The sequence below is a fragment of the Haplochromis burtoni genome, unplaced genomic scaffold (assembly GCF_018398535.1).
Source record: "Haplochromis burtoni strain Fernald_Lab_line unplaced genomic scaffold, NCSU_Asbu1 Contig_15, whole genome shotgun sequence".
Taxonomy (NCBI): Eukaryota; Metazoa; Chordata; class Actinopteri; order Cichliformes; family Cichlidae; genus Haplochromis; species Haplochromis burtoni.
This window is the reverse complement of record NW_024582376.1, coordinates 2,341,577-2,367,853: the sequence shown is the minus strand read 5'-3', so window position 1 is coordinate 2,367,853 and position 26,277 is coordinate 2,341,577. Positions and strand designations below refer to the sequence as shown.

General features: G+C 39.7%; 2 protein-coding genes across 7 annotated transcripts in view; both read right to left on the bottom strand.

Moving 5' to 3' along the window:
- Window positions 1-9,223, bottom strand: part of limk1a (LIM domain kinase 1a) — a 64,552-nt gene extending 55,329 nt beyond the window's left edge. The window contains exons 1-2 of the mRNA XM_005915880.3: window positions 8,965-9,223; window positions 5,842-5,941 (exon numbers count right to left, since the gene is read on the bottom strand). Coding sequence (XP_005915942.1) covers window positions 5,842-5,941; window positions 8,965-9,022 — 158 coding nt within the window. The 5' untranslated portion in view covers window positions 9,023-9,223. The remainder of the gene's footprint in view (window positions 1-5,841; window positions 5,942-8,964) is intronic.
- A 2,617-nt stretch (window positions 9,224-11,840) lies between these two features.
- elna (elastin a) overlaps window positions 11,841-26,277 on the bottom strand; it is a 53,060-nt gene continuing 38,623 nt past the window's right edge. For all 6 annotated transcript variants that reach the window (XM_042218110.1, XM_042218111.1, XM_042218114.1 and 3 more), the window contains 15 exons: window positions 26,106-26,137; window positions 23,885-23,912; window positions 23,768-23,782; window positions 23,616-23,645; window positions 23,043-23,069; window positions 21,989-22,036; window positions 20,691-20,723; window positions 20,512-20,598; window positions 19,976-20,032; window positions 19,348-19,392; window positions 18,501-18,539; window positions 17,875-17,922; window positions 15,268-15,300; window positions 13,348-13,425; window positions 11,841-13,260 (listed from right to left, as the gene is read on the bottom strand). In XM_042218110.1, the coding sequence (XP_042074044.1) occupies window positions 13,214-13,260; window positions 13,348-13,425; window positions 15,268-15,300; window positions 17,875-17,922; window positions 18,501-18,539; window positions 19,348-19,392; window positions 19,976-20,032; window positions 20,512-20,598; window positions 20,691-20,723; window positions 21,989-22,036; window positions 23,043-23,069; window positions 23,616-23,645; window positions 23,768-23,782; window positions 23,885-23,912; window positions 26,106-26,137 (647 nt within the window). In that variant the 3' untranslated portion in view covers window positions 11,841-13,213. The remainder of the gene's footprint in view (window positions 13,261-13,347; window positions 13,426-15,267; window positions 15,301-17,874; window positions 17,923-18,500; window positions 18,540-19,347; window positions 19,393-19,975; window positions 20,033-20,511; window positions 20,599-20,690; window positions 20,724-21,988; window positions 22,037-23,042; window positions 23,070-23,615; window positions 23,646-23,767; window positions 23,783-23,884; window positions 23,913-26,105; window positions 26,138-26,277) is intronic.

Sequence of the window (26,277 nt, the reverse complement as noted above, 5' to 3'; positions counted from 1 at the left end):
TTTCAGGGTCGCGGGGGGCGCTGGAGCCTATCCCAGCTGTCATAGGGCGAGAGGCAGGGTACACCCTGGACAGGTCGCCAGTCTGTCGCAGGGCACCTCTGCAAGTCATTTTGTGAAACTCCTTCCATCCTAGATGGAGCGATCAACTCTAACTTGTATTACTGCAAAGTGTAAGCTTTTAGGAACTCCATCATGAAGTGGCAGGGTGCATAACGTTACACAGTACGTAAAGGGTACAATGCACCTCACCAACGGTCTGCGTGCCGGGAGTTTCATTGCATGTGTTTCCCATGGCCAAGCAGCTGCTGTATATATAATCTTTCGGTGGCCCAGCACATTTGTATAATGTCTGAGGAGTATGCTACAACAGACTGGGAAAAAGTCTTATAGCACGGACACAATCACAGCAAAGTTGGTTAGCATGCTGCATCCATAAACAGTAAAGGTGGATGAACTACCAAGTACCTCACTTTCACTTCTAAAAATGGGGCAAAGATCTCAGGGTGCCCTGTTCCTAACAGCAGGCCGTATTATCTGTCTTCAGAATACACAAACATTACAAATTGATGTAAAAACTGACCACGGGAGTCTGTTTGAATTGACTCACTTGCAGCCAGCCTCAAGTGGGCACTGGATGAATTGTAGTTTTCATGTCTGTACTTTTTATGATAGCGCACCCGAATCTGTGAATATACATCGGTGTCTGAGTTGCATTCAGGGTAATGTAGGCAGTGTGGTTGGGAAAGGGGATAACAAAGTGTGGAACAAAAAAACCCCTAAAACACACTAAAAAAAAACTCCGTTTATACAGCAGTTTGAAAAGCTGGTTTTCAAACAGCTGAGGATGAATTATAGTACATTTGGAGGAAGTCACATCTGGTAGTCACATCTGTTATACGTGACCATCATTGACCCTGTTTGACCTACAGTGCTTATTTTGGCTTTAGTTAAGACATTTTTAATCCTCACGTCAGTACACTTCATTATTTATGCATTTAATTTACTTCTATGTGTAAACCATTGTGTGCATGTGTTTATATGCACTGTTTTGCCTGAGCTGTTTTCTATCTTGGTCAGAACCCACTCAGAAATCATCTTTTCAATCTCAGATTATTTTTTATTTTCTTAATAAATTATGAAATTTAAAAAAAAACCCAAGATAAAGTAATAGTGATCAGAGGCACGGAGGCTGACTTGTGAAGCTTTGAGTGCTTAAACAGCAGGAGGACTCCTCAGCGAGTGGCTGTTTGTTCTCCTGCTTCTCACAAACAAGGTTATCTCCATGAAGGATGTGAGATGAGTAGAGACGAGAGAAAGAGAAGGAAACGTTACATAAGATCATCAGTAAGAAAAGCAGCGACAGCGTTTGTGTCCTGTTAATCAAAAAAAACTAAACAGTCATTTAAAAATAAGCCCACTTTTAAAGTTAATAATCTCCTCTCGCGAAACTAAGTGACAGTCCTGGACTGTTTATATCCAGTTTAGTTTAATTAGGAAAATATTAAACAATGGATGCTGAATATGGAGCTGCTGAGCAGGAAGAAAAGAGGAAGACCACAGAGAAGCTAAATGGATGTAGCGACGGAGTACACACAGAGGGTTGGTGTGACAGAGGATTTTAGGCATAGGGTGAGATAGAGGCAGATGAGCCGCTGTGGCGACCACTAAAAGGAGTAGCGAAATGATGGAGGAAATCTACAGAATTAATATGTTTACTACAGGGAAATTCCTCCCAGAAATCTACGTGATTATTTCTGGTATTTCATAAAAACACATTTTTCCTTGGCTCTGCCTTGCTGAAGGAATCGATCACCATTAGTGCATCTGAAACATCTGCGACTACGTCTTAATTTGTCTGCTCCGAGCTTCGTGTCACATGACCCAAGGCGGCTGCATTGACTGAATGTTAAGTGACGCCTGCACTTTAACTTTCTTTTAAACTTAGGACAGCATGCAGCAGTCTTAACATAAGAGCTCCTAATGAAAGATATTTAACAGAGAGGATGAAAAGTAACAGGAGACGAACAACACTCTTTGCTTTCCTTTCAGACCATAAAGTCTTTTGTGATAGCTGGAAGCTTGTTTATACAGAAGAAGACTGACCTATTAAATATTAAATCTATTTAATGAATGGATGGATCTGGACTCTAATGCAAGCTCCAACATTTGATATTCAGTTGCAGAAATGTTAAAAACTTCTGTGTTTTGTCTACCAGGATAGGATCAGTTCTGCTCATGAAAATCAATTAAAATTCAAAAATTTTAATAGATTTCTTTCACACAGAGACACACACAGTCTCTCTGCCCACACACAACATGGTGTAGTGCAAGTTACCAGAATCTGAGTCTGAAACGAAAACCTGCTTGTTCATTTCTCCAAATCCACGGACTGTAGAAATGTTCATATGGGGGTGGCTTTAGGTTTGACGCAAGAGTTCAACCAACGTATGCTTCATCGGAGTAAGAACGACTCCCTTTGGTTGATTAGGAGAAAAAGTCTTGAGCAACTTCAGGTATGCGAGTGCCTCTATGAGTTGCTCTGGTTTGTGTAAATAAAATTGCGTAACAGGTTTTCAGACAGGTCAAGTCTGAACGTTTCTGTAACTATCTGTAATGAAGTCAAAGTACAGAGAACAGCACTCATATGGCAAACTTAAAGACAATATTTATGTTTTATAAGTATTGTATGTTTTTAGGAATTAAATAAAGTTTTATTTATACATGCTGTTTTTGTTGTTATTGGTCTTTTGCACACTATGGGGCAGTTACCTGCTGGGTTACTGCATTTAAGGGGATTTAAGGGGAAGGGGTTAAATCGTTCAGGTCAAAAATGCAACAGTTAACAATGTAAGGTTAGGCTGCATAACTGATAGTCAACTGGGACAAGAATTGCATGAAGAGGCGAAGGCAAAGTTTGGACTTGTGAGTATTTTGAGCGCACAGCTGTGGAGCACGCGTCAGAAACTGCTTAGGTAATGTGGTAAAGTACCAGCTTATTAGAAAGCTGTTATGGCAAGTCTTGATCACATGACCTCAGAAGCCTACTGGGGACATATGGATGTAAAAGTTGTCTGATGTTTGCTGGTGCTTGTCCACGCAGAGCTCCAAAAGCAAAAACCAGTGGACTCTGAAGCTAATGGAACTGAATTAACAACAGTGCGACAAGTGAGTACTTAGAAAAATAGTTAAAAGTCTTGCAGCCATGATGAAATCCAGATGTGATGAGGTCAGAGCATGTTGCAATGGAACTCAGCTTGGGGGTATTTCTTAAGTGATAAAAAACAGGAGCAAACCAGAGATTTCACGTAACCATCCAGGGTGAAAGGAGAGTCAAAGGTCATCCCAAGGTTCCTGACAAAAAATGTAGCAAATGTAGCCAGAGGACCAAGTTTTCATTAAATCTGTCAGGAGCACAAACAAGCACTTCTGTATTCTCTTCATTAAGTTGGAGAAAAAGGTCTACCATCTAACTTTCAATGGCGCCTGTAGCTTAAAAATATTGTGTGGCTTAAAAGAGAGATACAACTGAATGTTATCTGCACAGCAATGATAGGAAAAGTTTTTAAAAGTGCTCGAAAAGTACTGAAGAGGGAACAAATATAAAAGAAACAATAAAGGTCCCAAAACAGAACCTTGTGGCACACCGTAGACAAGAGAAGTGGAAACGGACCTGAATTATTACCCATCTCCACTTTTCTCATACACGATGGGTAAAATAGCTACATAAAAATAATCGAGTACGCATATGTTGTGAGCAAAATGTTAAAGGAGACACTTATAAGTGAGGAAAATTACAAAATGTAATGGCTTAGGGTTAGAGTTGACTCAGCTCTCAGATTGTTAAATGTCATTTTTCAGAAGCACACATTTGACTGTAAGCCAGTCAGGACTTGTTTAAACCGCTAGTGACTTTGTGTCTATGTGTATCTGCATCTTTTGCAATTTCTTTACTGTGAAGGTGTCATGACATTGTAATTTTACAGGTCAAAACTAGAGAAGATGTCTCAACAGCCACAATGCCAATGTCTGTCTTTGCTCAGTGTTTGTGAATTAGATCACACCCATCTTTAAACACCAAATTTTCATTTTGATCTCAGCTACGCACCTGTAAAGTTTCATTATTGCATCATGTGAAGGTTTCGACATTATCACTTGTCTGACGCAGGTCTGCAGCCAGGACTACTTTAGGTTATGTCTGTTACAGAATTCATCAAAAACTAAAAGTACAAGAAAACCCTGCAAAATCTGAAACTTTACCTTTACCTTCACCCACAAAAAGGAAACACTTGTGAGAAAAATACAGATCAGATTTAAGGAGATTTTCTTAGAAAAGGTCGTGGGAGGAGGATACTTGTGTTAGCATTACAGTGAAGAAAAGATTAAACAAGGAACAAGATGTGATTATGGGCAATAACACGAAAACGTTTAGCTCCTTGAAATGAAAGAAAACACAAGCAGGCACAGACATGCCTGGGAACGAGTCTGTAACAGTAGCGATTCCAGGAAATGCTGCAGTACAAAGCCTACATTGAAACCACAAAAAACTAAACTTGTTACACAACTTGCCAGCTATTTCTCCCATTTAATATCTTTATTACAGTTTCCCAAGGTGATATGAATAAACTGCTTTATCTAACATCCTGAAACCTGATCATTTTTTAATCGCACAGTCATGTGAAAAATAAAGTTTCTCACGGGACTCTCTGCAGTCCTGTGAGAAATAAATATTCCCCATGATTAACTAGCTCATTAAACCACCTTTAGTAGCAATAACTTTATCAGTCTCTCACATCTCTGTGGAGGAATTTTGACCCACACTTCTTTACAACATTGCATCCGTTCATTGAAGTTTGCAAGCATTTTTTTTGCACAGCTCTCTTAAGGTCCCGCCACAACATTTCAGTTCGGTCTGGACTTTGCTGCTGTGTTTGGAATCACTGACCAGTTGCACGACGCAGTTTGCGTCAGTATTTAGCTGTCAGATGGATGGCCTCATATTTGACTCTAGAATACTTTGATGTACAGAGAAGTTGATCATCAGCTTAATAACTAATAGGTGCCCACATTCTATGCTTGGAAAAGAAGCCTAAATAATCACCCTCCACCACCGTGCCTGTTTGCTGCTATGAGGTGTTTGTACATTACAGCCAAACATGCCCAAAGGACATTATTCCAGAAGCCTTGTGGTTTGTTCAGATGAAACCTTTCAAGCCTAAGCCATGCTGTCGGGCTCTTTAACCCACACTGAATGCTTCAGCCCTGTAAACTGATGATCAGACAGACAGTGGATATGATTAGCAACATCCGGCTACTTCTTAGCCTTTATTTTCCTGTGGAACCAGCATTTTAAGAAAGAAAGGGTTTTCACTGGACTGTGGACTCACAGGACTTTTAAACACTGAAAACAGCAAATATTTGGTATTTTTATTTTATTTTCTAGGGTACTTTTATGCCTTATATGTGCAACCATTAACTCACTTCACTCACTCCTTCGCTGTCCTTTAAAGCAGTAATAATGAGTGATATATTAATCACAGTAATATACCATTCAGCAGACACTTGGTAACCGGCTGTTGAACACAGTGGAACATTTAGCAGCTAATTGATAGGCAGAATTCCCCTTCAGGTCGACTCTATGAACAGCGCTAAACGCCAGTGAACTTTTGACCTGTATTTGCTCTAGCTGGATGGACTTGTAGGATGGATAAATAAGCAAGATGCACTGTGATATTTCAGTGTTGTTCCCAAGTGGCCAAAAACTCAGTGAGACTTAAAGACGTGTGTGCACTCAAAGTCTGGGTTTATATGTTGAGTGTGGTTTGCTGTTTGTGCTGAAAGTACCTGAAGCAGACGGTATGCCAGTCATTGTTAAGGGCCTGGAGGTACTGCTCATCGTAGATCCTCTGTTTGCATCCCGCGCACACGGGCAAACTTCCTCCAGCTGTAATGACAGGAGACCGACGTGCTGATATCACCATATTAAAGCTCATTAAACATAAAGTTATAAACAGTTCGCACAAAGAGATGTGTGTTTGTGTCTCTGTCTGTATGCCTTCTCCATCGCTTATCTGGCTATGCAAATTATCACTGCTGGTTTATAACCCAGCTCTAAAAACACACAACTCAAACAAACACACCACACAGCATCTCCTCCACCGTTACCACCAGAGCAGAAACGATGTACCATCTGAAGGGGCATTTTTAATGAGCATACGGCTCAGCAGGGGCGAAAACACTAATTTGCTGCATTGCCCTGTTTAATAGAAAAACTCTTGTTTATTAAAAAAAATCATAACATTTAAAGAAACACAGTTTTTTGCCTAGAATTATAGGATAATATTCAAACTTTGGCAATGAGAAAAATTGAAATATTATGACCAAAAGGCATAAAACATCCAGGTTTCTAAAGGTAGTTATGATCAGTAATAAAAGGCTTTTATTTTACTTTTCCAAACCTACCTCTAATTGGATGTTTTATCCCTTTTTTCTAGTCATAAACTTTCCATTTTTTTTTTGTTGTTTTGGGTTTTTTCCCCCACAATTTACCTGTACAAAAGGCCACAGAATGAGCCACAGCACAAGTATTAACGATGTTCTACCATAACCTTGCTCGAAAGGGTATGAGGAAACGGTGGAAACACTGTTTTGGCAGCTCTACAGCTGCTCTATAGTGTAATGGTTTACACATATCTCTATCATGCGAAAGATACCTGGTTCAGTCCCAGAGGAGAGACAGACCCACTTGGGTGTCACATCCAGTGTGAGAATCTGCCACGTCAAACATGTGGAGCTCCCTGCTGTGGCGACCCCTTTGTGAATAAGGGAGCAGCTGAAATGAGCTATTCTATTAAGCAAGCTTGGCTAACAAGTCCAAAACTAATCGAGTGTAGAAATCAGGGTGATGATGATGCTGCATTGTATTTGCCTCGGAACTTCAGATTAAGGGGGGCCATTCCAGATGAAAATTCCCAACTGGAAACTCAGAAATTCCTACTCTCGACTTCAAATTTAACACACCATGAATGTGGAGGCGTGGGTGCGTGTTGTAAAAGCAGGAAACGACACAAAGAAACTAAAGAGAAACTGAGATGATGCATAAAATGATGGCAGGTAGATGTACGCTTTTAAAATAATGTAGTTATCATCAAAACTGCTAATAACATAGTTAATAACATAGTTATTAGCAGGCTAATAACATGCCTGCTAATAACATTTTATATTTTCCTTACAAAATGCAAACTAACGAAGAAAAGTAAGTTAAACAGAATTTAAACCAGACATCGGCTTTCTTCTACTTCTTTCCTGATAAGAGTCGTTTCCATGAGAGGAATCTTATTAGCTGCAGATCAAAGATTCCAACTCTTAGGAAAATCTTCATTATGATTAGAGTTTCAGGAAAAAAGCAATTTGGCAGAGTTGGGACGATTTATCCTGCAGTAAGGGTTCATCTGGTGCAAAGGGCGAGGCGGCGGCCAACGTTATGCTGTGTTAGATGCATTTGTTGCCTGAGTTAATTTGCCTAAAAAAAGTCACACGGCCAGACTCAGTGAGTAACAGCAAACACAAACATGGCAGCCAGTTGAAAGCATTCCATCCGTGGGGATGCTGTTTTGATTTGTAAAGAATAAAACTGCACAGATGCTACTGCTTCAGGTTCCCCCGCATTACTCTCACTGCTGAGCTCCTGAACTTGCGGTACACCTAAGAGTAACATCACGACTGTCACCTCAGAGTAACAGCCGAGTGTAGCACCTCTTCATCATGGCATTTCAACAAGAAGTAACAAGAGTACTTCTCCACATACAAAGCAGCTATAAAGAGGCCCAATTTTGACCAAGGTTAAGTTCAAAAGTGCCACAATATGAAATCTGGATACTGGTGGAAGAGTCTTGATAAAACTTAACTCTGCACAACAGCTTCAATTATTCATCCATCCTGTGAACTGAAAGCCATTTTGGCAGAGCTTTGGGTGCTGATGTCTGGTGCTAATGCTTTTCTTCTTCACTCCTCCAGGCTTCTCTCTTTAAACACTTTTTTACCATCTTTTTTTTTTTTTTTAGCATTTTTTATTGTGAAGCATTTCTCTGCATGATCTCTTTCCTCCTGTTGACTTCAGAGAGGGCTGCCAAGGCAAACAGAAACACACCTACATTCTGGCACAAACTGTAAAACCTGTGCAGGTACAGGTGCGTACGCCCCGCCCGCTCTGACCTAAAGCAGACATTTCCAGATTAGCTAACCACACTGCAATGCAAAGTGAAACCTTACATAGGACGCCCATTGTTCACCACAGTGAAGCTGACTGACAGCTCGGTGTGCACAGTTATCTCACACCACATGCCAAAATACACACACATAGATCAACAATGTGGTTTACCAGCTGTTCGAGCCATAGCTTCCTGAATCACTATCCAGAAAACAATGAATTAAAAAAAAACATACAATTAAAACAGCTTCATTAATAATGAGATCAGAAGGTTATCTGGCTGCTTTATACGATTAAATCTACACCGGTCACACACCTAAGTTAATCATGGAGTCTGTGGGAGTCTTAGTTTGGTGCAGGCACAACAGGAAACTCTGCCATCTGTGTGTTTTCACACAGCATGAAGGAAGCTCTTAAAGGACAGTTACTTCTCATGTAACAACCTGTTTATAAGCACTGCATGCTGGATTATTGGAGAAGGCTGGCGGCAGATGAAGAGTGTGGTGGTGGCCTGAGGGTGAACGTTGCATACAAACATGCTGGCCGCATCCACTCGAAGAATGGCTTCATCTGCGGCACAGCCTGGCGCTCCCTGCACACGAACCTATTTCGGTACAGTAAACACAGAAACGGTGCAGTGTGCAGCTTTTTTTTTCTGTTGGAGCATCTTCTGCGTTTCGAGGAGCAGGGAGTGCGCCGTGGTCTCCGCATCGCCCGCCCCAAAAGCCGAAGCGCGTAACCAGCACGCAGGTCCTTACCTTCCTCCTCTCCCATGCGTTCGTCCTTCCAGGTGCAACAGAGCAGCATCAACCTCATTCACACGCGGAGCTCCGGGAGAGAGCCAACTGCCTCTGCTCGACGGATAAACGGTGTTCACCGACACACACCGCAACGCGCCCGGGGGTCGTGTCGCTGCGCGTCGGTCGCTCCCTGCGGCGGCCCACACAGCTTCCTTCTGCCCGCTGCCTGCACGTTTCTGCGGCGCTTCATTCAAGAGAGGCGCTGACCAATGAAGCTGCCGAGCAGTGCGGAGGAAACAGGGGGCTGGCCAACCACAAACACGCCCTGCTTAATAAAGTCTGGTGGAGGAGGGACGGAGGGGAGAGGGGTAGGTGGGGGGAGACGGCGCAGAAACGCCACCATAGTAACTACAAGATAACTACAAGTAGACAGAGTGCGCTCTTGTAGAAAGGCAGGTAAAATATTAACGCGTTGATGCGTGATAGTGGCGAAAGGGGTTGAGATATGGGATAGGTGGAGGTGCTGGAAGTAGCTGCTAAGTGTCTCATAGACGTGCAAACAAAGTGTAAGCAAAGGGTGCAACATAAAAAGAAGCTGGAACGAAGGGAAATAAAATGAAGTGGTTGGCTGGTTTGAAACCCATGAAGGCAAATCTAAAAGCAGCTGCAGTGTAGTCAGCAGTATAAAAACTGAGGTTTTATTTGATGTCTAAATCGTGAAATTTGCTGTTCATGAGATTAACTGGGGCTTAATTTAGGAGCCATAAAATCAGTTAGCTCTGCGAAGAAGTGTAAAGCAGGCACGAAACGGAAGCCTGAGCGCACAATTCAGAAATTACAAAATGGTAATTACTGATTTTAGTCATTGCTTAAATGCAACGCAGTCAACACGTCCATTTTCCTTTATGGTTCAGTGTAACACACGGATTCTGTGTGTACAGCATGATTATATCACCGAATCATCTCTGAATTTTAATTGTACAAAGCACAGAACCACAGCAGAATGCAAACATAAAAAATATTTTTAATTCAAACCTTCTTCAGTCTGGAATTTTTAACATACCTGCACAAAGGGCCACAAGTGAAACAGCAGCGTTTGTAGTGTGAAATATCAAAGGACCAGAGTGTAGGAACAATCAAATATAACTTCAGTTAAAAGAACCCAATCAGCCACCGTCTCACAGCAATTCTTACCGCACAGAAATTAGTGCCAATTTCACACAACAAATACGGAGGCGAGTTGAGGTGCAGGTCTACCATGTGACACTAGAGTGGACATAAAATGGCAAACTCAAATTCAAATGCAGACAGACTATCAACATATTGGAATAAATCTGAGTGAGACCTATAAGACATGGTTCTGATTGGATATTATTGCCATTGGTCATGGTCATGTGATCTATCACAGACGATTTAAGATGGTGCCGTCCTACGTGTCATTATCTGAAGAAAAGCAGACGTAGTCGAAACGTCACACACTACTAGATGCAATAAATAAGGAAGCTGGAGCTCTGCAGTGTGTGTTAATTCTTTTCTATGTTTACATTTTTTCAGCTCTGCACCTGCTCCACGTGGTGGTGACGATGGTTTTTGTAACTCTGAGTGAGTCTGGATGACCTCAACGCCTCTGTAACACGTCTCTTTGCAGTAAGGGACTCACTTCCACTGGATGACTTATGTAAATGTAGACGGCAACAGGTTTGTATTATTAGGTTTGTAGCATTAACATGTAATTGCCAGCAGATTCATAGCAGACTGATTCAGTCTTATCGCACTAAAGGCAGCAATAAAATGGTAACGAGGACGGCAGCTCACTGCGGGTGGTTGCATACCCGGTCTCCGTCTTCAAAGCACACAAATCACAGTAATCTTGCTTATGCTGCAGTCTCCAAACACTGTTTTCTCATGTGTGAGTATAGCATTAGTGGACACCAAGTTGAAATATTTTTGCTTAAAAATCCTCATTGCTTAGACATGATGAACTTAACGCTTCTTAAAGCTACCTGCAGCCGGCAGTGTGCAAAATATACGCAGAGCAATGCACGCTTTGACAAAAATTCTCAGTTTATGTGAGCTATCATTGTTATTAAATATATGTATTTCCCAAGGGGCTTCCTGCAATTAGACACATTTTTTGATATTAAAAAAACTTATTTTTTTCTTCAAGAATCAGTGGCGCTGGTTCAGCGTCAGGAGTGTTGGTATGGGGAGATGGGAGTGGGATAGCTAAGCCAGGGCCAGAGGTTTGATCTGTTTGTCCCAGCGGCAGGTCGCCAGGTAGCTGATTTAGTACACGTATGTACAAAGGGTTTGCCTACACCGATTACATGTTGGCTAAAGTAACACAAACACATTATTTCCTGTTAGAAATTAAGCAAGCTAACTAACACTAGGAAAATAAAGGAAACAGATTTACAGAAATGTGTAATTGCCAGCTGTAGAAAAACAGAATTCGACTAGAGTTTCACAGTGACATTGTTTTATGTCTGCAGTAAAGCCTCTGCTCCTGGAACAACAGTGTAAGCTACTTTTACAGGATGTGGATCACGGGTCAGTGGCTCTCCCAGGAGATCTTCAGGGAACAGCAGTATGAGTTCATTACTTCCAGCTGGCACAATAAGAACACAGCTCATAGTGGCCATACTCTGGCAAAGTGTTCGCATCTAACCTGAGGTTTGTTTTCATTATAGAGAAGAAATCCTTCACATACAATAAATCTGATAAGTGATTCATTTTTCCTAGTGGAACAATAACAGAACTCATATGAAAAAAAAGCTCTAAAACAGGCAGGACTTGAACCCAGGTTATTGTTCCAGCGTTGGACTGATTCGACACTCCCCACCGGGTGATTTTGATCAGCCCTCAGGAAGAAGTAATGAATAAGAAGACGCGTGTTCTTTAAACACATTTTATTTTTGTTATTTGTTAAAGCAAATAAAATGCCGGGATGTCCGGGAACAAGTCACATGTGTGCCGTGGAAACATAAAAAGTGCAAAACCACACTGTTCCTCCTTATAAAAACAGTTTTAAATAAAGATGAAGAGTATCCCACGCCACATAAGACAAGGTCTGACCCAGCGAGGCTCAAAGACAGTTCTTACACAGCACCGAGTGAAGGAACTGAAGCCATCAAATTAGTACAAAATACAGTACACAGTTACGGGAAGAGATGGGGGTCACTTGGCAACAGCGCTCATGAACCTTTGGTCAGTAAAGCCTTTGGTTTTGTTTTTTTTAAAGCAGCTCAAGTAAATAAAGAACAGGGATTTTGTGCCTCACATAAACACAGCGGCATTCCCATTAAAACAAAGTATTAATCTGTATTACAGTTAATAACAGTGAATAAATGCAAAAGCAAAGGATTGTTTTTTTTAATGCTCACACATTCCTGATAACAAAAAAGCTATGAGTCAAATCATGGTGCCGCAAATCTTGAATAATGACCAGTTACATAAATGTAAATGAGACTAAACATTTGAAGCAGACTTAAACACGACACATAATGAAACACACACGCACATACACGTCGCGTACATACCAAAGCAGTGTCTGATTGATATTTAAACCCACTGCTTTTTGACTGTCTTCAGCAGAAAGTGTTTGGCAACATTTAACACAAAAAAGCTGAGAACACTGAACTGCATGCACAGCAACAAGAATCAGAAAAGTTGGTGAGAGCAGATGGGTTGGCTGGAGCCCCAGTTACCACCGCTTTATACCCAGCAGGCCTAAAAATGGCAGCAGAGAAAATGGGGAGCCAGGAACCGCACTGACATTGGATGAATATCATCAGATTTCGGCCTTGCTATGACCAACCCCACCCCTGTGACAGGTCGGAGAGGAGCAGACGAGCCCTGTGCTGCCCAGTGAGACGGATCACCTTGATTTAGTTTAGGATTAAAGCAGAAAGGGAAATCACTTGTGGGTGACATTGACAGCCGATGGTACAGACAGAGTTTCAAACAAACGATACACACACGTGCAGGCATGTGTGCACGGACGCAGCGACACATGGTGGGCCGGTGCGGTACAGAATTAACTTGGTTAACTTGAACACGTTAATGATTAAAAGGCACTGTCAATAACATACGTCACATGTACAAAATTCTGGGTCGGTGGGTTTGTGTAAAAACAGACACTGAAGTCAAGTAAGTAAAAACAAACATCTTTACAGGTTGTCTAATGGGGCTTTGCACATAAAATGTACATTCTCGATCATGCAGTAGCACCATGGTTTCTTGAGGTCACTGGATCTCGAGAGATCCTCTACTTCCTCCTCCCACAGTATTTGCCCTGGCATCCTGCAACGCCACCTACAGCAAACACCGGCAACATTTTAGCCTTTGCAGCAACTTCTGTTTTTCAGGATGCTTCTTCAACAATGTGCACAGGTCTTTTACCTCTATAGAATCCTCCGCCTCCTCCTCCACCTGCGCCACCAAGGAAGCCCTGCAGAGCACCGTACTTTGCTGCTTTGGCTGCAAAACAACAAAACAATATTGGTTATTATGTTTCCAATCTGAGGGTACTGGCCTTAATGTTTGCCAGAAGATTATCCGACTGGACACTGGGCAGATCTGTCCCTCTATTTGCCACGCATATATTTGAATATCCAACTGTTCTCTTGGCTTTTTTGTGGGTTTTTGTTTCTATTTCTACAAGAAAAACTTTCTCTGTGTAAAATTTGGTACTTTCAAAAAACAAAAACCCCCCAATATGATTCATTTGCTTTCAACAAAATGTTCTTCTAGTGCATAAATGTTTAAGAACTTGTCTTTTTCTCGGCATGTCTTATCAAAGTTCACATTTGATAAGTTCACGTTTCCCTGTAAGGATGCCGTTTAAGGCAGGAGACACTTGCCTCCAAACACGGGTGCTGGAAATTAAACTGTAGATGGATTTACTAGTGAAGTTTGCACTGCAGACCGGCTCAGCAAGTTATATTAATAAGGTAGGTGATATATGACAGACAGCTGCTGATATACTGGACAAGAACTTTATCTTAATCTAATCAACACCACCAAGATGAGATGAATGATATTTATAATAATAATTTCGTGAGTCCAGGCAACGAACCACTCTTACTAGATTGATCTTGTTGAGATGACATGATACAAATTAAGTTGCTGATTTTCATGCAGATGCTACATGATTTAATTATGTTCACCATAGAAACATGGAATTATTCTTAATTAAAGTTTTAGTTGTTTCCTATCTTATCCTCTTCTTACTGTGTTGATCCCATATGTTAAGATCATTCACATGTCTGTGTTCCCCCATTTAGTTACAATTCTTCCTTCCTGTTTTATTTTGATAGATACCCATCTCTAGCTTCTTGACTTTAGTTGTACTTCTCCTGTGTAATTGTCTTTGATTATCTTCACCTGCATCTTGTCATCCACTTCTCCTAGTTACTCTCATGTGTAGGGTTGTCTCCCCTCCAGTTTTGTCTCAGCATCTGTTGTACTCTTTGTGTCCCTTTTTTGTTTCCATCATCTATCAGACTTTGAAATCAGATTGAATTAAGGTTCACTTTTTGTTTACGCCTCTGCATTTGACGCCTCATCTTGTGATTAATGGCATCTCTATCACCACCTTATATATGTTGCTGCCAAACACAAAGGCTGACTGCACCATGTCGTCTGCTCTACTAAGAAGGCAACTGGCTGGAATCTGCACTTCTCCCACAGGAGCTTTTTAAGTCACTTGCCTCTGGCAGGGGGTTGCAGCACATTAGGACCTCAAGGCACAAGAACATTTTCTTCCCGTCTACAGTTCTTATATCTTAATCTTCTTAATGATCCTCCAGTCACGTTATAAGTAACATGTTACACTAACACATGCTTATTCAGGGCATTCTATAAAAAAATAATCCTGGTTTGGCTAAAGTTTTGTCAATAAACCTGATTCAGATTTCATTCAGAGACTTGAAAGCCCTTGAAAGCTGTATGTCAGGTACTTTGAGTGATCCAACGAATGATATTATAGCCTCTAAAATAGCATGCGCTTTCTATGAAATTATCCCACTCGCAGGAGTAATTTAGTTCAGGAAGATACAGATTATGGTGTGTTCATCATACGGGCTGAGCTGCACCATCTGCACTGACCAGCACACACCCATTTTCCAAACTCATCTCGATAATCTGGCATGTTGGCGTGCTCTGCCAAAAAGTAGATTTAATGAGAGATAAACTGGAAAATGAGCAGAGCTTCAGGGAACAGTCGCTCACTGAAACAATGCCTTTATAATGTGCAAAAAAATAAAGTTTTCTTTTTGCATGTGTGAAGTAATGTAATGAGAGGACGTGGAGTTTTGGTACCTTGTTGAGGAGTCAGCGGGGCTGGCACATATCCTACACAACAGGAAAGACAAATACAAGAGTAGGTGTCAGCAGAGCAATGATAGGATGAAACCACTTTGGGTCTGTCACACAGGTGGATTCATTTCTCTCAGCCAGGATGTGGTTAGAATTAAACTGTTGACATTATAGAGGATCGCACAGGAGGCACTTAAATGTAGAGCTGAGCTGTTTGTTCCAGACACATTTTCAGTGCAGACAAGTGACCAGATTTTATGCAGACAGTAGTCTTCTCCTGTCTGTGTTTTGTATTTATAATACCGACATTTAATCTTGTGGATAGAGGTGCATAAGGTTTGTCTGCTTAAACTGAAGAAATGTCAGTAAAATGTGGGTTAACCTGTTTAATTATTTTTAACTTAAAATGGAAAAGTTCACAAATCCTTTTGGTCCAAAAAAACAAAAAACAAAAAAACTTCAGTGTTTAGGATAGTCAAAAATATTTATGAATAATTAATCAAATTCAAATTAAACTAAAACATTCCAGATATTTAAAGTTTAATATGTTTTTTTTTTAGTTGGATAAGAGGATACAGTAGATATCTCTACTGTAGATTAACGAGTAAGAGGTCATAATAAGCATGACATGGAAACTGTGCAGAAGCTGGAGCTGCGTTTACATGAAAGTGGCCGACATTAAGGAAAGGAGAGGGAAGAATAAATACCGATGAGGTAATCAGGTAATATTTTTCCTAATGTGGTTTCCGAATCATTTTCGGCATGTGAATATTGTTGCAAGAAAAGAAAACCTTGTGTTGCTCCCCTCTCCTTTTCTTTAAGCTCTAAAGTGGAGGCAGTTTCCTGTCTGCCTGTTACCTGCGTAATAGCGTCTCAACATTAATCCGGCTCCTGATCCAGAAACAAGGACAAACAGTTAAACAATCATCCGTGCGCCAAATCCTCCGCTCGGTGGAGGCAGGTTTATTTTAGCAATGCAGTTATCAGTGCTATGAATGTACTGTGAATTACAGTTTTTCATTAGGTACACCTATTCAACTGCTTGTTGATGCAAATATCTAATCAGCCAAGGGTCAAGACGGCATGCTGAATTTCAAACTGCTTATCAGAATGATGAAAGAAGACGATTTGATTTAAGTGACTTTGTTGTGAGACTGGCTGGTCAGAGTATTTCAGAAACTGCTGAGCTACTGGGATTGTCCCCAACAACCATGTCTAAGGCTACGTTCACACTGCAGGTGAAAGCGCATCAAATCCGATTTTTTTGACGCTATGCGACCCATATCCGATCATGGTGTGACAGTGTGAACGGCACAAATCCGATACTTTCAAATCCGATCTGGGTCACTTTCGTATGTGGTGCTGAATCCGATACATATCTGATGTTTTAGAAAGTGACTGCTGTTTGAACAGTCACGTCGCATTAAATCCGTCTTTTACGTCACTGACACAAGAGAGACGCCAATTATCAGCTCCGGAGAAGCGCCCGATAAGACATCGCGAACGCTTCCTGGCCGTCCGGTGAAACTGTTGGGAAGACAACGTTGGTGAAACATTAACATTTTATTTGTACTGCATAATCTGCAGATTCTGACAGAAATCTGCAGCTATCCTTTGAAGCACCGCTCCTCTAAAACAGCAATAAGGATCATTATTAGGTTATTTACATTATTATGTAAATAACAAAATAACTTAAAGCAAAAATTGGGAAACGTGAAGTCCGAAGTCTTTATATTAAGGGCCATCAGTCAAGCAATATTGTTTGCTCTGGGTCTAAACAGAGCGCGTTGTGTGTGACATCTTCTTTTGCGCATGCGGGCCGCTTTGAGCGTTCACACTAGAGCGCGTTTGCTGTCGCATTTTATTTGTAGTGTGAACGAGCAGACAAAAAAAAATCGGATTTGATCAAAAAATCGGAATTGAGCATTAAGACCTGCAGTGTGAACGTAGCCTCAGGTTTATTGAGAATGGGCTGAAAAAGAGAAAATATCCAGCAGGTTGCTGTTGTCTGGCTGAAAATGCCTTGCTGATGTCAGAGGAGAATCACCACATGATTCGAAGGAAAGCAACAGTTACTCCAATAACCGCTTGTTACAACCAAGATTTGCATCTTTTTTTCTTTTTTCTTGAACAACAGAAGGCTGGAAAGGTTGTCTGCTGTGACAATACAGCTGATGAATGAATGATGAATCTTTGCAACAAGCAATTAAGGCCGTTCTGAAGGTAAAATTGGTCCTACTTGGTACTAGCAAGGTACATCTAATAAAGTAGCTCATGAGTATACTTCAGTCTGCTTTACTGAAAAGTAGTATTAGAGCCTCTTTTTTTGGAGTTCTTATTCTTGCGTGAAAGTCCACCTCCGATACAGCCACACACTCTTAAAACATCCTACCACTGTTCTCTGCCTTTGATCCCACCTTCTAAAGATAAATGGCTCTATTTTGTCATTTGTCAACACTGATTTATGGCACAACCTGCGCCCTTAAAAGGTCACTACACAGAAGTGTTTATCACCAACAACAGGTAGCAGGTAGTATGTAACATAATGTGTGCTGTGAATTCATCAATATACTTTAATCAAAATGTGCATAAAGGAAGTAGTTGTTTTACCTTGGTAGTACTGCTGGGGGTATCCTCCTCTGTAACCAGGAACTACACCTGTAAATTTGAAAAAGCCTTTTTAATGGAGACCTCACAGGCCTACAGATAGAAAATATGTCACACGATATGAATTGGATTCATGTATAGAATCTATTTGTGTTGGCAGTAAATCCATTTGCACTAAATGTTTTACAAGTAAGTTATGATTAAACAACCCAGCATTACTCTGAATATGACAACTTGACCTGATTTTCATAATTACGGATCTCTCAGTTTGGCAAACCTCCCTGATGGAAAAACTGTGCTGCAAAAATGAAAGCTATTAAACCATCTGCAGTAACACAGACGGATGTATCTGTGTTCACTGGGAGATGGATTAGGACACAGTTTTTATGACTAGCTGTAGCCGGGCAGTATCTGTGGGGAAGTGAGAGCAGGCGGCACTGTCGGCTGCTGCTGTGTGATTGCAATGATCCATCACGGGTGGGCAGAGGAAGAGAAGAAGAGGCAGGTCTAAAAGCTGTGCGAGTGTAAATATGGCTGTAGACTTCTGAACAGAAATATGCATCATCTTAAGCTGCTTAAGAATAAAAAGGAGAGGGACTGAGTGGTAAAAATGTCACTGTGGTCCTCACCTTGTTGGTATCCGCCACCACCTCCAATATTGCCGTAGCCTGCTCAAATTAAAAGACAATAAAGAAACAATTCAAATGTTTCTTTTCTTCTGATATACAGCAAATACAACTTTCTAAGTTTCATATTTCTATGGATTGTAGTTTTTTTCTGTGTGTATTACTCCAGCATTGTTGCTTCAGGCCCTAAACTGGCATGTGGCCAGTGGCTCAGCTAACGTCACATTAACGTCCTCATCCAAATTTCCCCTGGCAGAATTTTGCTATTTCAGGGCAGGACTCCCCAGGGGGGTTGTGTTATCTTCAAACAATCCCACAGTGATGTTCTGCACAGTAATATGGTCTCCAGGGCAAAATGATGTGTTGTTGACTTGCTCCATTTACAGACTCCTAACGGAACAGAAATACTGCAGGGATTACTGCCCTTGGTGGAGCTTGCCTTTGCAGAAGCTGGATTTTAAAAAATAAAAATAAATGGCTGAATCACTTTATTTCAGGCCACATTTCTCACTGGTAAACAAACTCTGCTAAAGAGAGAGAATATGGTACTGTAAATGTCTACAAAGTGTCTTTTTGATACAAGTAATCTGAGTAAATCTAGTGATTTTGGTTTGATAGCAACTCGCTAACAAAACAAAAACTACTTTAAACAGATCCAGTACTGAATTTTTGAGGCTTAATTTGAAGAGGAAGTGAGGTGGACGTTTCCCAAACACTGTTTCTGGGAAACTGTGTTTTCAACATAAAGTACACAGTGGCCACAAGCTATAGGAAAACACATTCACAGCACATTTCCCATGTTTACATTGTGCTTTGATGTGCGGCAGCAGTACCGGGCCTGTTACATTACCTGGTTTCGGCGCTTTAGCTGCAGCTCCAGGATACGCAACTCCACCTGTCACACAGAGAAAACTGGCTTACATGCAATGACCCTTTAATCTATTACTATAGCCATCCTGCTTAGGACTGAGAGCCACATAAAGAATGAGAAACTCTTTGAATATTGCCCCAGTTGTTTTCCTTCCTTAAAGTGGTTTCTCATTCCTGATACGCTGCACCCTGCACAGCAACTTATCAGCATTTTGGCCAATTTCCTGCACAGGAAGTGGCATGAGATGACATCTCTTCACCAACTGTCACTTTGTGCACTGGACTGGATGATTTTGTTGTTGTTTTTTAAAGTCAGGGAAACATTAGGCATCAATGCTGACAGGCTCGCCTCCTTTTTTATATACCTTTTCCAAGCAGAGTGTATCCACCTGAATCATGGTGACATCTAATAGATAACTCATCTCCTACAGTTTGAGAAGGCGTTACGCTCAGTGAAGGAATTACAAAAAGGGTCTAATGATAATACGATGTTCCCTGATTTCAACAAGTTCTGCTAAAAAGCAGGATGCACTCTTATTTCCCAATTAAAATTAATACGTTATAATAATTTAGTTTCCTGCAAGTAAATTTTCTTAGGGCTCACTGACCTTGATAACCTCCTGCAGCCAGTGGGATTCCTGGTCTCTCTCCAACACCACCCACAGCTACAAACACAAAACACAACAATGCTGAGACTGCATGTGCACAAGCTTCTGCAAAAACACGAACATGACAGCAGTTATCACGCTCTGTATTTATCTAATTATTCCATTATTAGTTCTTCAATTCTGACAGTCGAAACTTTCATACATCTCAGTACTCTTTGACTATGACTACACTTTGTGTTAAAATAAAACATATTGTACATGCATTCATTCAGAATTTACATTTTTAAATGTTTTTTGTTTATTTTGTTCTGTATGACGTACCATACAATGGTTTTGTTCATCCAGTGTCTTTCCACTTTGTGTTTTGCATAAAAATGATTACACCATAATTATAAGACATTAGAGTGTCTCTCATAGATAAAGAAAAGATTATAGGCAAGTTTTTTGCACCAGCTTTAGTCTTATAGTATATTTAAAAAGTAGTTTTAGTTACTAAAACAGTTTGGTTGCTTGAAGGAAAAAATGGATTCGAGTACCTGGAGGTTTCAGAGGCTTTGCTCCAGGCAGTGTTCCAGTTCCAGGCCCAGTTCCGGGTCCAGTTCCGGGTCCAGTGCCTAAAGGTACTAAAGCACAAAAAGAGTAGAAATATACCTCACTGCTCTTTAAACAAAATCTATGAGAGCCAAAACACAATAAACTTAAACAGGAAACTTGCCTCCATAAGGTGCTCCATAAGGATAGCCAGTACCTAGGGAGTAAAAATAGAAGACCCCAAAAATCAAAGGTTTATTTATTCAAGTGATTAATCATTAAATAAAATGTACTCTGTAGAAACTGAATGTGTACGTACTTATGTAACAAAATTACACAGAAAATTTACATTTATTAAATTTTCTATGTAATTAGTTAAATCAACAGTTTGGGCATAACATTTACCCTGAGTGCACAAACGAGTAAACGTCAAACAGAAGACTTCATGTTATAACGTGCAATTTCAAATCCCTGCCATGTTAATACTGGGGAAAACTGAGATTTACTCGATAGGCATCAGACAAAAGTGAGAAACAAAATCAACAGTCAACAAAAATAATAACAGATTCTATTCAGGTATCACAGTGTTATTGATGATCCTAAAGGATCATAATCATAATCATTAATCAAAAAAATGTAAAGGTAACAAATACTTTATCTTGAGAGTTTATAATATTTTAACGTTTCATTTTTTCTCATATTGTGTGTTTTAATCTTAGTAAAAAAAAATGTTTCTTTGTTTTTATTTTTAATTATCTATCAGGAGAGTCTCCTGTTACCAACAAAATTTCTCAGTTTTACAATTCTATTCAAAAAATTACATCAAAGCTTGCAAAAAAAGTGCACAATAGGTAAAATGCCCTAAAAGTGCAAACGAGCAGATGCACAAAACTGATGACTATTCAGTCTGTTGCAGGTATAATTGGCCTGATGCAGCTTTTTGTTGGTTTCATTGATCCAGGCTGAAGAATCGTTAACTGTCTGCACAGAGAGTGCACGTTAAGAAGGATGCATCATGTGTAGCTTGACAGTGGATGTGATTATAAAAACAAATTAATCAATATTTGGATTGAGACTAAAATGACAGGGTAAGATGCTGTCTGTGTGTTTGTGTAAGTAATGAGCAGCAGCAGCAAACATGACAGTAGTGCTGAAATTAATCTGTGATATGTCACAATTTAGTCTTTTAACTGTGCCATACTGATCATATGTATAATGCACAACTCTAATAATTAGAAACGTTTAAATACAAATTCATTTACAAACTGTATAAATCCAGATATAAACATCTAGGCTTGGTGTGAGCTACAGATGGCTAAAATATTATGTACTAAAATCAGACAATATTCAGTTGCACATCTAGTATTTTGTGGCGAAGGAGTGAGGAAAACATAAACAGATCACATGCAAGAGAATCAGAGACAACATCTTATGCTTTATCATACAAATGAGTGATAGTTAAAATATCTAGTTCCTCTTTACCTGGTATAAATGGTTTGGGTGCTTTTCCAACTGTTCCAACACCAGGACCTGAAAACAGCCGCGCCTTTTACTTTTACAGTCAAAGAGAAAAAGCCCCACAGCGGGTTTGTTTGTATTGGTCTCCACCATGTGGCCAGATGGATCCAGCATACTTTCATGAACTTTAAGTTAGAAAACATCCAGGAGACTGAGGGATTAAAACAACACGGCGCTCCTGAATCAATAAAATAATAAATATTTGACTTGTTGTTGAACTCCAGTTAAAATAACAGATAGAATAATAAACTGCCCAACATGGGTGATGAAAAAAAGAAAGGTAAAAAAAGGAAAACCTATTAAAACCAGTTAGAAAACAACAGTTTGATCAGTTAATTTAAAATCCTCAACTATTCTGACATTTTTAATACATTTAATTTAATTTAGCAAATTGTGTTTAGTTCCTTTAACTATTACAGTCACAAGAATGGGTAGAATTACACTCACTGGCCACTTCATTAGGGACATCTGTGCAGTCCCTTTAAGTGTGGCCAGTGGATCATCTGCCTCCATCTCACCCTGTTCCTAGCATCCTCCACAGTCACACCAACCCTCTGCATGTCTTCATTCACTATATCAATCATTTTTGCTCTCCTCTTTTCCTCTATCTGGGCAGCTCCATTTTTTTAATACATTCTTTGTCCAACATATTCACTGTCGAAGCCATCTCAGCCTCGCTTCTCTAACTTTGTCTCCAAAGTTAACATCTTCAGCTTGGCCTCCTGTCATTTTTCTCTTGAGTTGTCTGTACACAATCGAATAGACCATTTTTGGGATGTGATGTAACGAGAGATTTCCATCATCCATGTGCAGTCAACAAATCTGTAGCAAATGTGTGATGCCATCACGTAAATATGGACGAAAATCTCTGAGGAATGTTAAAACACCTTTTTGTGGCCAGTGAGTGAGGCGTGATAGGGTGAAACTTAACTCTTATTTTCCTTTTTTTCTTTCTTATTGTAAATTACAAATTAATCAGTACATTTTGCTCAATTTTGATTAAAAAACGTAAACTTACCAGGTTGAACTTGGCGTGAAGTGTCAACTAGAAACACAGGCAACGGTTACATTCATTAAAATATGTCAAAATGGCAAGTAATGCAATTTCAGTAATAATAAATGTAATAGGGCAGGTATACCAAACTCATTTCACTTTAAGGGCTACATAAAGCTCATGCTGTTAGTGTAAAGAAGTTTAAGTGCATATTTAATCCCAGAGATAAGAAATAAATATTGTTATAATATAAACAAATGCTGTAGTAGTAAATGAAATAAATCGGACAGTGTGACACTGTAAGGAGATTACAAAGATAGTTCTGGTAGCTCATTGTCCAAACTGTCCCTTACGTATAAACCACAATGTTTTAACTGAAAATACAGTTAAAAGAACAAAATTGATGCCCTCCTCTAAAGCTGTCCAGCTGGCCGGATTCGGCCAATTCTGGCCCCCTGGCCTTATGTTTGACACCCCTGTCATAGACTTTACAGATTAACAGATGCTACAAGCTTTTGTTAAAAGATCCATTGAAATAAGTTGCTAAATGGCACATGTTGAATACGTACAGAAAGGAAAAAGAAAAACTGTTCTTACCACCAGTGGGAGCGTCAACTCCTGTTCCAACTGTCACACGGGAAACACACAAGTAAAAGTTTTGGCATGTTTAATGTTTGAATGAAGCCCAAATCATGAACCTCTGAGTATTTTTGGTATATTTCAGTATGAGAGGATTTTGACATATTTACCAACACCTGTGCCAGCTGTAAAGTAAAAAAAAAAAAAGTATAATAATGTTTAGATAAGCACAGTAAGCATACTTTCACTGTTAACATGGATTTACAGGATTAATGTGAACTACTTACCACTAGGCTGAACAATTCCACCAGAAACTGTCAGAGGAGTCAGAAATAACATTTATTAAAACAAAAAGACACACGTGAGAATCAAATGAAGCAAAAACCTGCATGTTTGTTTCCAACTTACCACCTGTGTTCACCCATCCACCACGAGAGGAAAGAAAGAAAAAAAGTTAGAAAAGTGCCTTTTACTTTTTTGTCCTTTCAGATGAGCCCAACTAATATCAACAAAATCAATGGTTTCCATTAATTGGATTTGGGAATGCAAGGAAATAAATACAAGACGTAATCTTCTAGGATTTCATGCAACTACGAAACAACTAATCTAATAAAAAGTGTAAAGTAGCTTCTTTTCAATTTATTCAGTGTTTATTTAATAATAAAGGACTTTAAGTGCAGTGATTTTACAAACTTAAACTGTGTAAATATCACAAAAAACTGTCAAACTATGTGCACAAGTAGTCATGTTCCTAAACAAACCTCTGTGGAGAATATGAGGAATTAAAACAGATGAGATCACTACTCATTAATCTACCCGTTCCCTCTAAAGGACTAATGCAGTTAATAGTACACAAATTGCAGTAATGACGCTATAATGAAAGCAATGCATCAAGCACAGCAAGCTGTGAGGTAAAAAGTAAAGGAGTGCACAAGTTGAGTAAATGCTAGAGAAAGAAAAAAAAAAGCAGCCCCAAATTATGCAACACTAACAGGAAGTTGAAGAGGCAAGACAGGTTAAAGTGGACCTATTACGCTGCCGTTCTTTTTATTTTTATGTGTTCACTTATTTATTTTGGTGATGTGAATAGTAGAAGTCTTAATCCCTATAAAACTAAATAAGCCTAAACCAAAAGCCTTCATTGTGCTCTAAATACTCAGTTTCAGACAGTTTTCCTACTCTTGGATCTGTATGATGTCAAAGAGGGACATCATATCAGACACGCAGCTCTGGCTGTCTGCATAGAAGCTCCACCCACCTGCTGCTGAAGTCTTCTTTTAGTGAGGGGCAGCCAATCAGAAGAAGGTTGGCTTAAAGGAAGAATAGCTAAAACTGAGGTGCACTAATGCTTAAATAAGGTAACAAAGAATAATTTTGAGCTATGATTCAAAACTACTCTATATAGTCCAAGAATAAAACTCTGGAGCTTGAAGCAAGCATAATAGGTCTGCTTTAAAACGACTTTTCTTTCAGGACCTTGTGAAGCACAGTGTCCAGGCACTATATGTGAGACAGCTCTCTCACGTATTTGACAGAGTACATAATGCTGCTTCCCTTTAGCAGAGTATATATATAATACTGTAAAAAAGGTAATTGGTTCCCATTCTTTACAGTCCCAAAAAGAAGTGGAGTGCTACTTACTACAGCTAATGCATGCTCATGAGACATTTCTATAGTATTTCCAAATAGTATTTGAGAAAGTGAACTCTCTAAATCCTGGAAAATTTAATTTAGCTTTGTATAAATTATAAATACTCTCATAAGGCATAATTTCTTGATGTAATAATTTGATTTAAATAAATAGACATAATTATCAAGACAGAAGCAAAAAGGGTCCAAATCATCTCAAAAAATTTAAATCACATTCTCAAATACTGAATAGATAAATATATATATTAGATCAAAACTCAACTACAACTGCAAACATCAAATAAAAGCCTTATATTTTAGTTTATGGTCAAAGACTTCAAGCAAACCGAGTCTTACTGGGATCTGGGACCTCTGGGGTCTTGCCAGTTGTGGCAATATCAGTGGGCTCTGCCAAAAAGATGACAAGTACCAGTTTGATCCAGTGTGAATTCCACGGGCACAGAGTGAGAGCCACAAGAAAAGGCAGAAGCTGTGAAGTGGACCAAAGCACTGCCACAGCTTGGAGGCTGTAAAGCTGGAGGTGGTCAACGGCTTGTAGCAATATTATTAAAACTGGGAAATTGTGTGGGCAGAAAAGGAGTGAAGGGGCAAATACGTTTACCACAAAGTAGAGAGCAACTGTTAAAAACAGGGGGAAAAATGGCGTGGCAGGTCGAGCCGTGTGCGTGTTTTATTGGTAAAGTTGTGCAAGCAGTGTGCTGAAGCTCTCAATAAGCTTCTGAGACTTAAAAATGAAAATCCACAAATCTCTTCAGTTTGCTGTTAACCTTTTACATTTGCTGTATAATAGAAATACTCTAACTGTGGCAGACAATCCTCCTTTCATACAGTATGTAATCAGCTGTGACATTTCACCGTACCTGGCTGAGGAGTTCCACTGACATCCTTTGCTGTGGAAGCAATAATGGATCGTTTAAAATTTACAACTATGAAAAGGTGCAAACAAACAAACAAACAAACAAACAAACAAACAAACAAACAAACAAACAAACAAACAAACAAACAAACAAACAAACAAACAAACAAACAA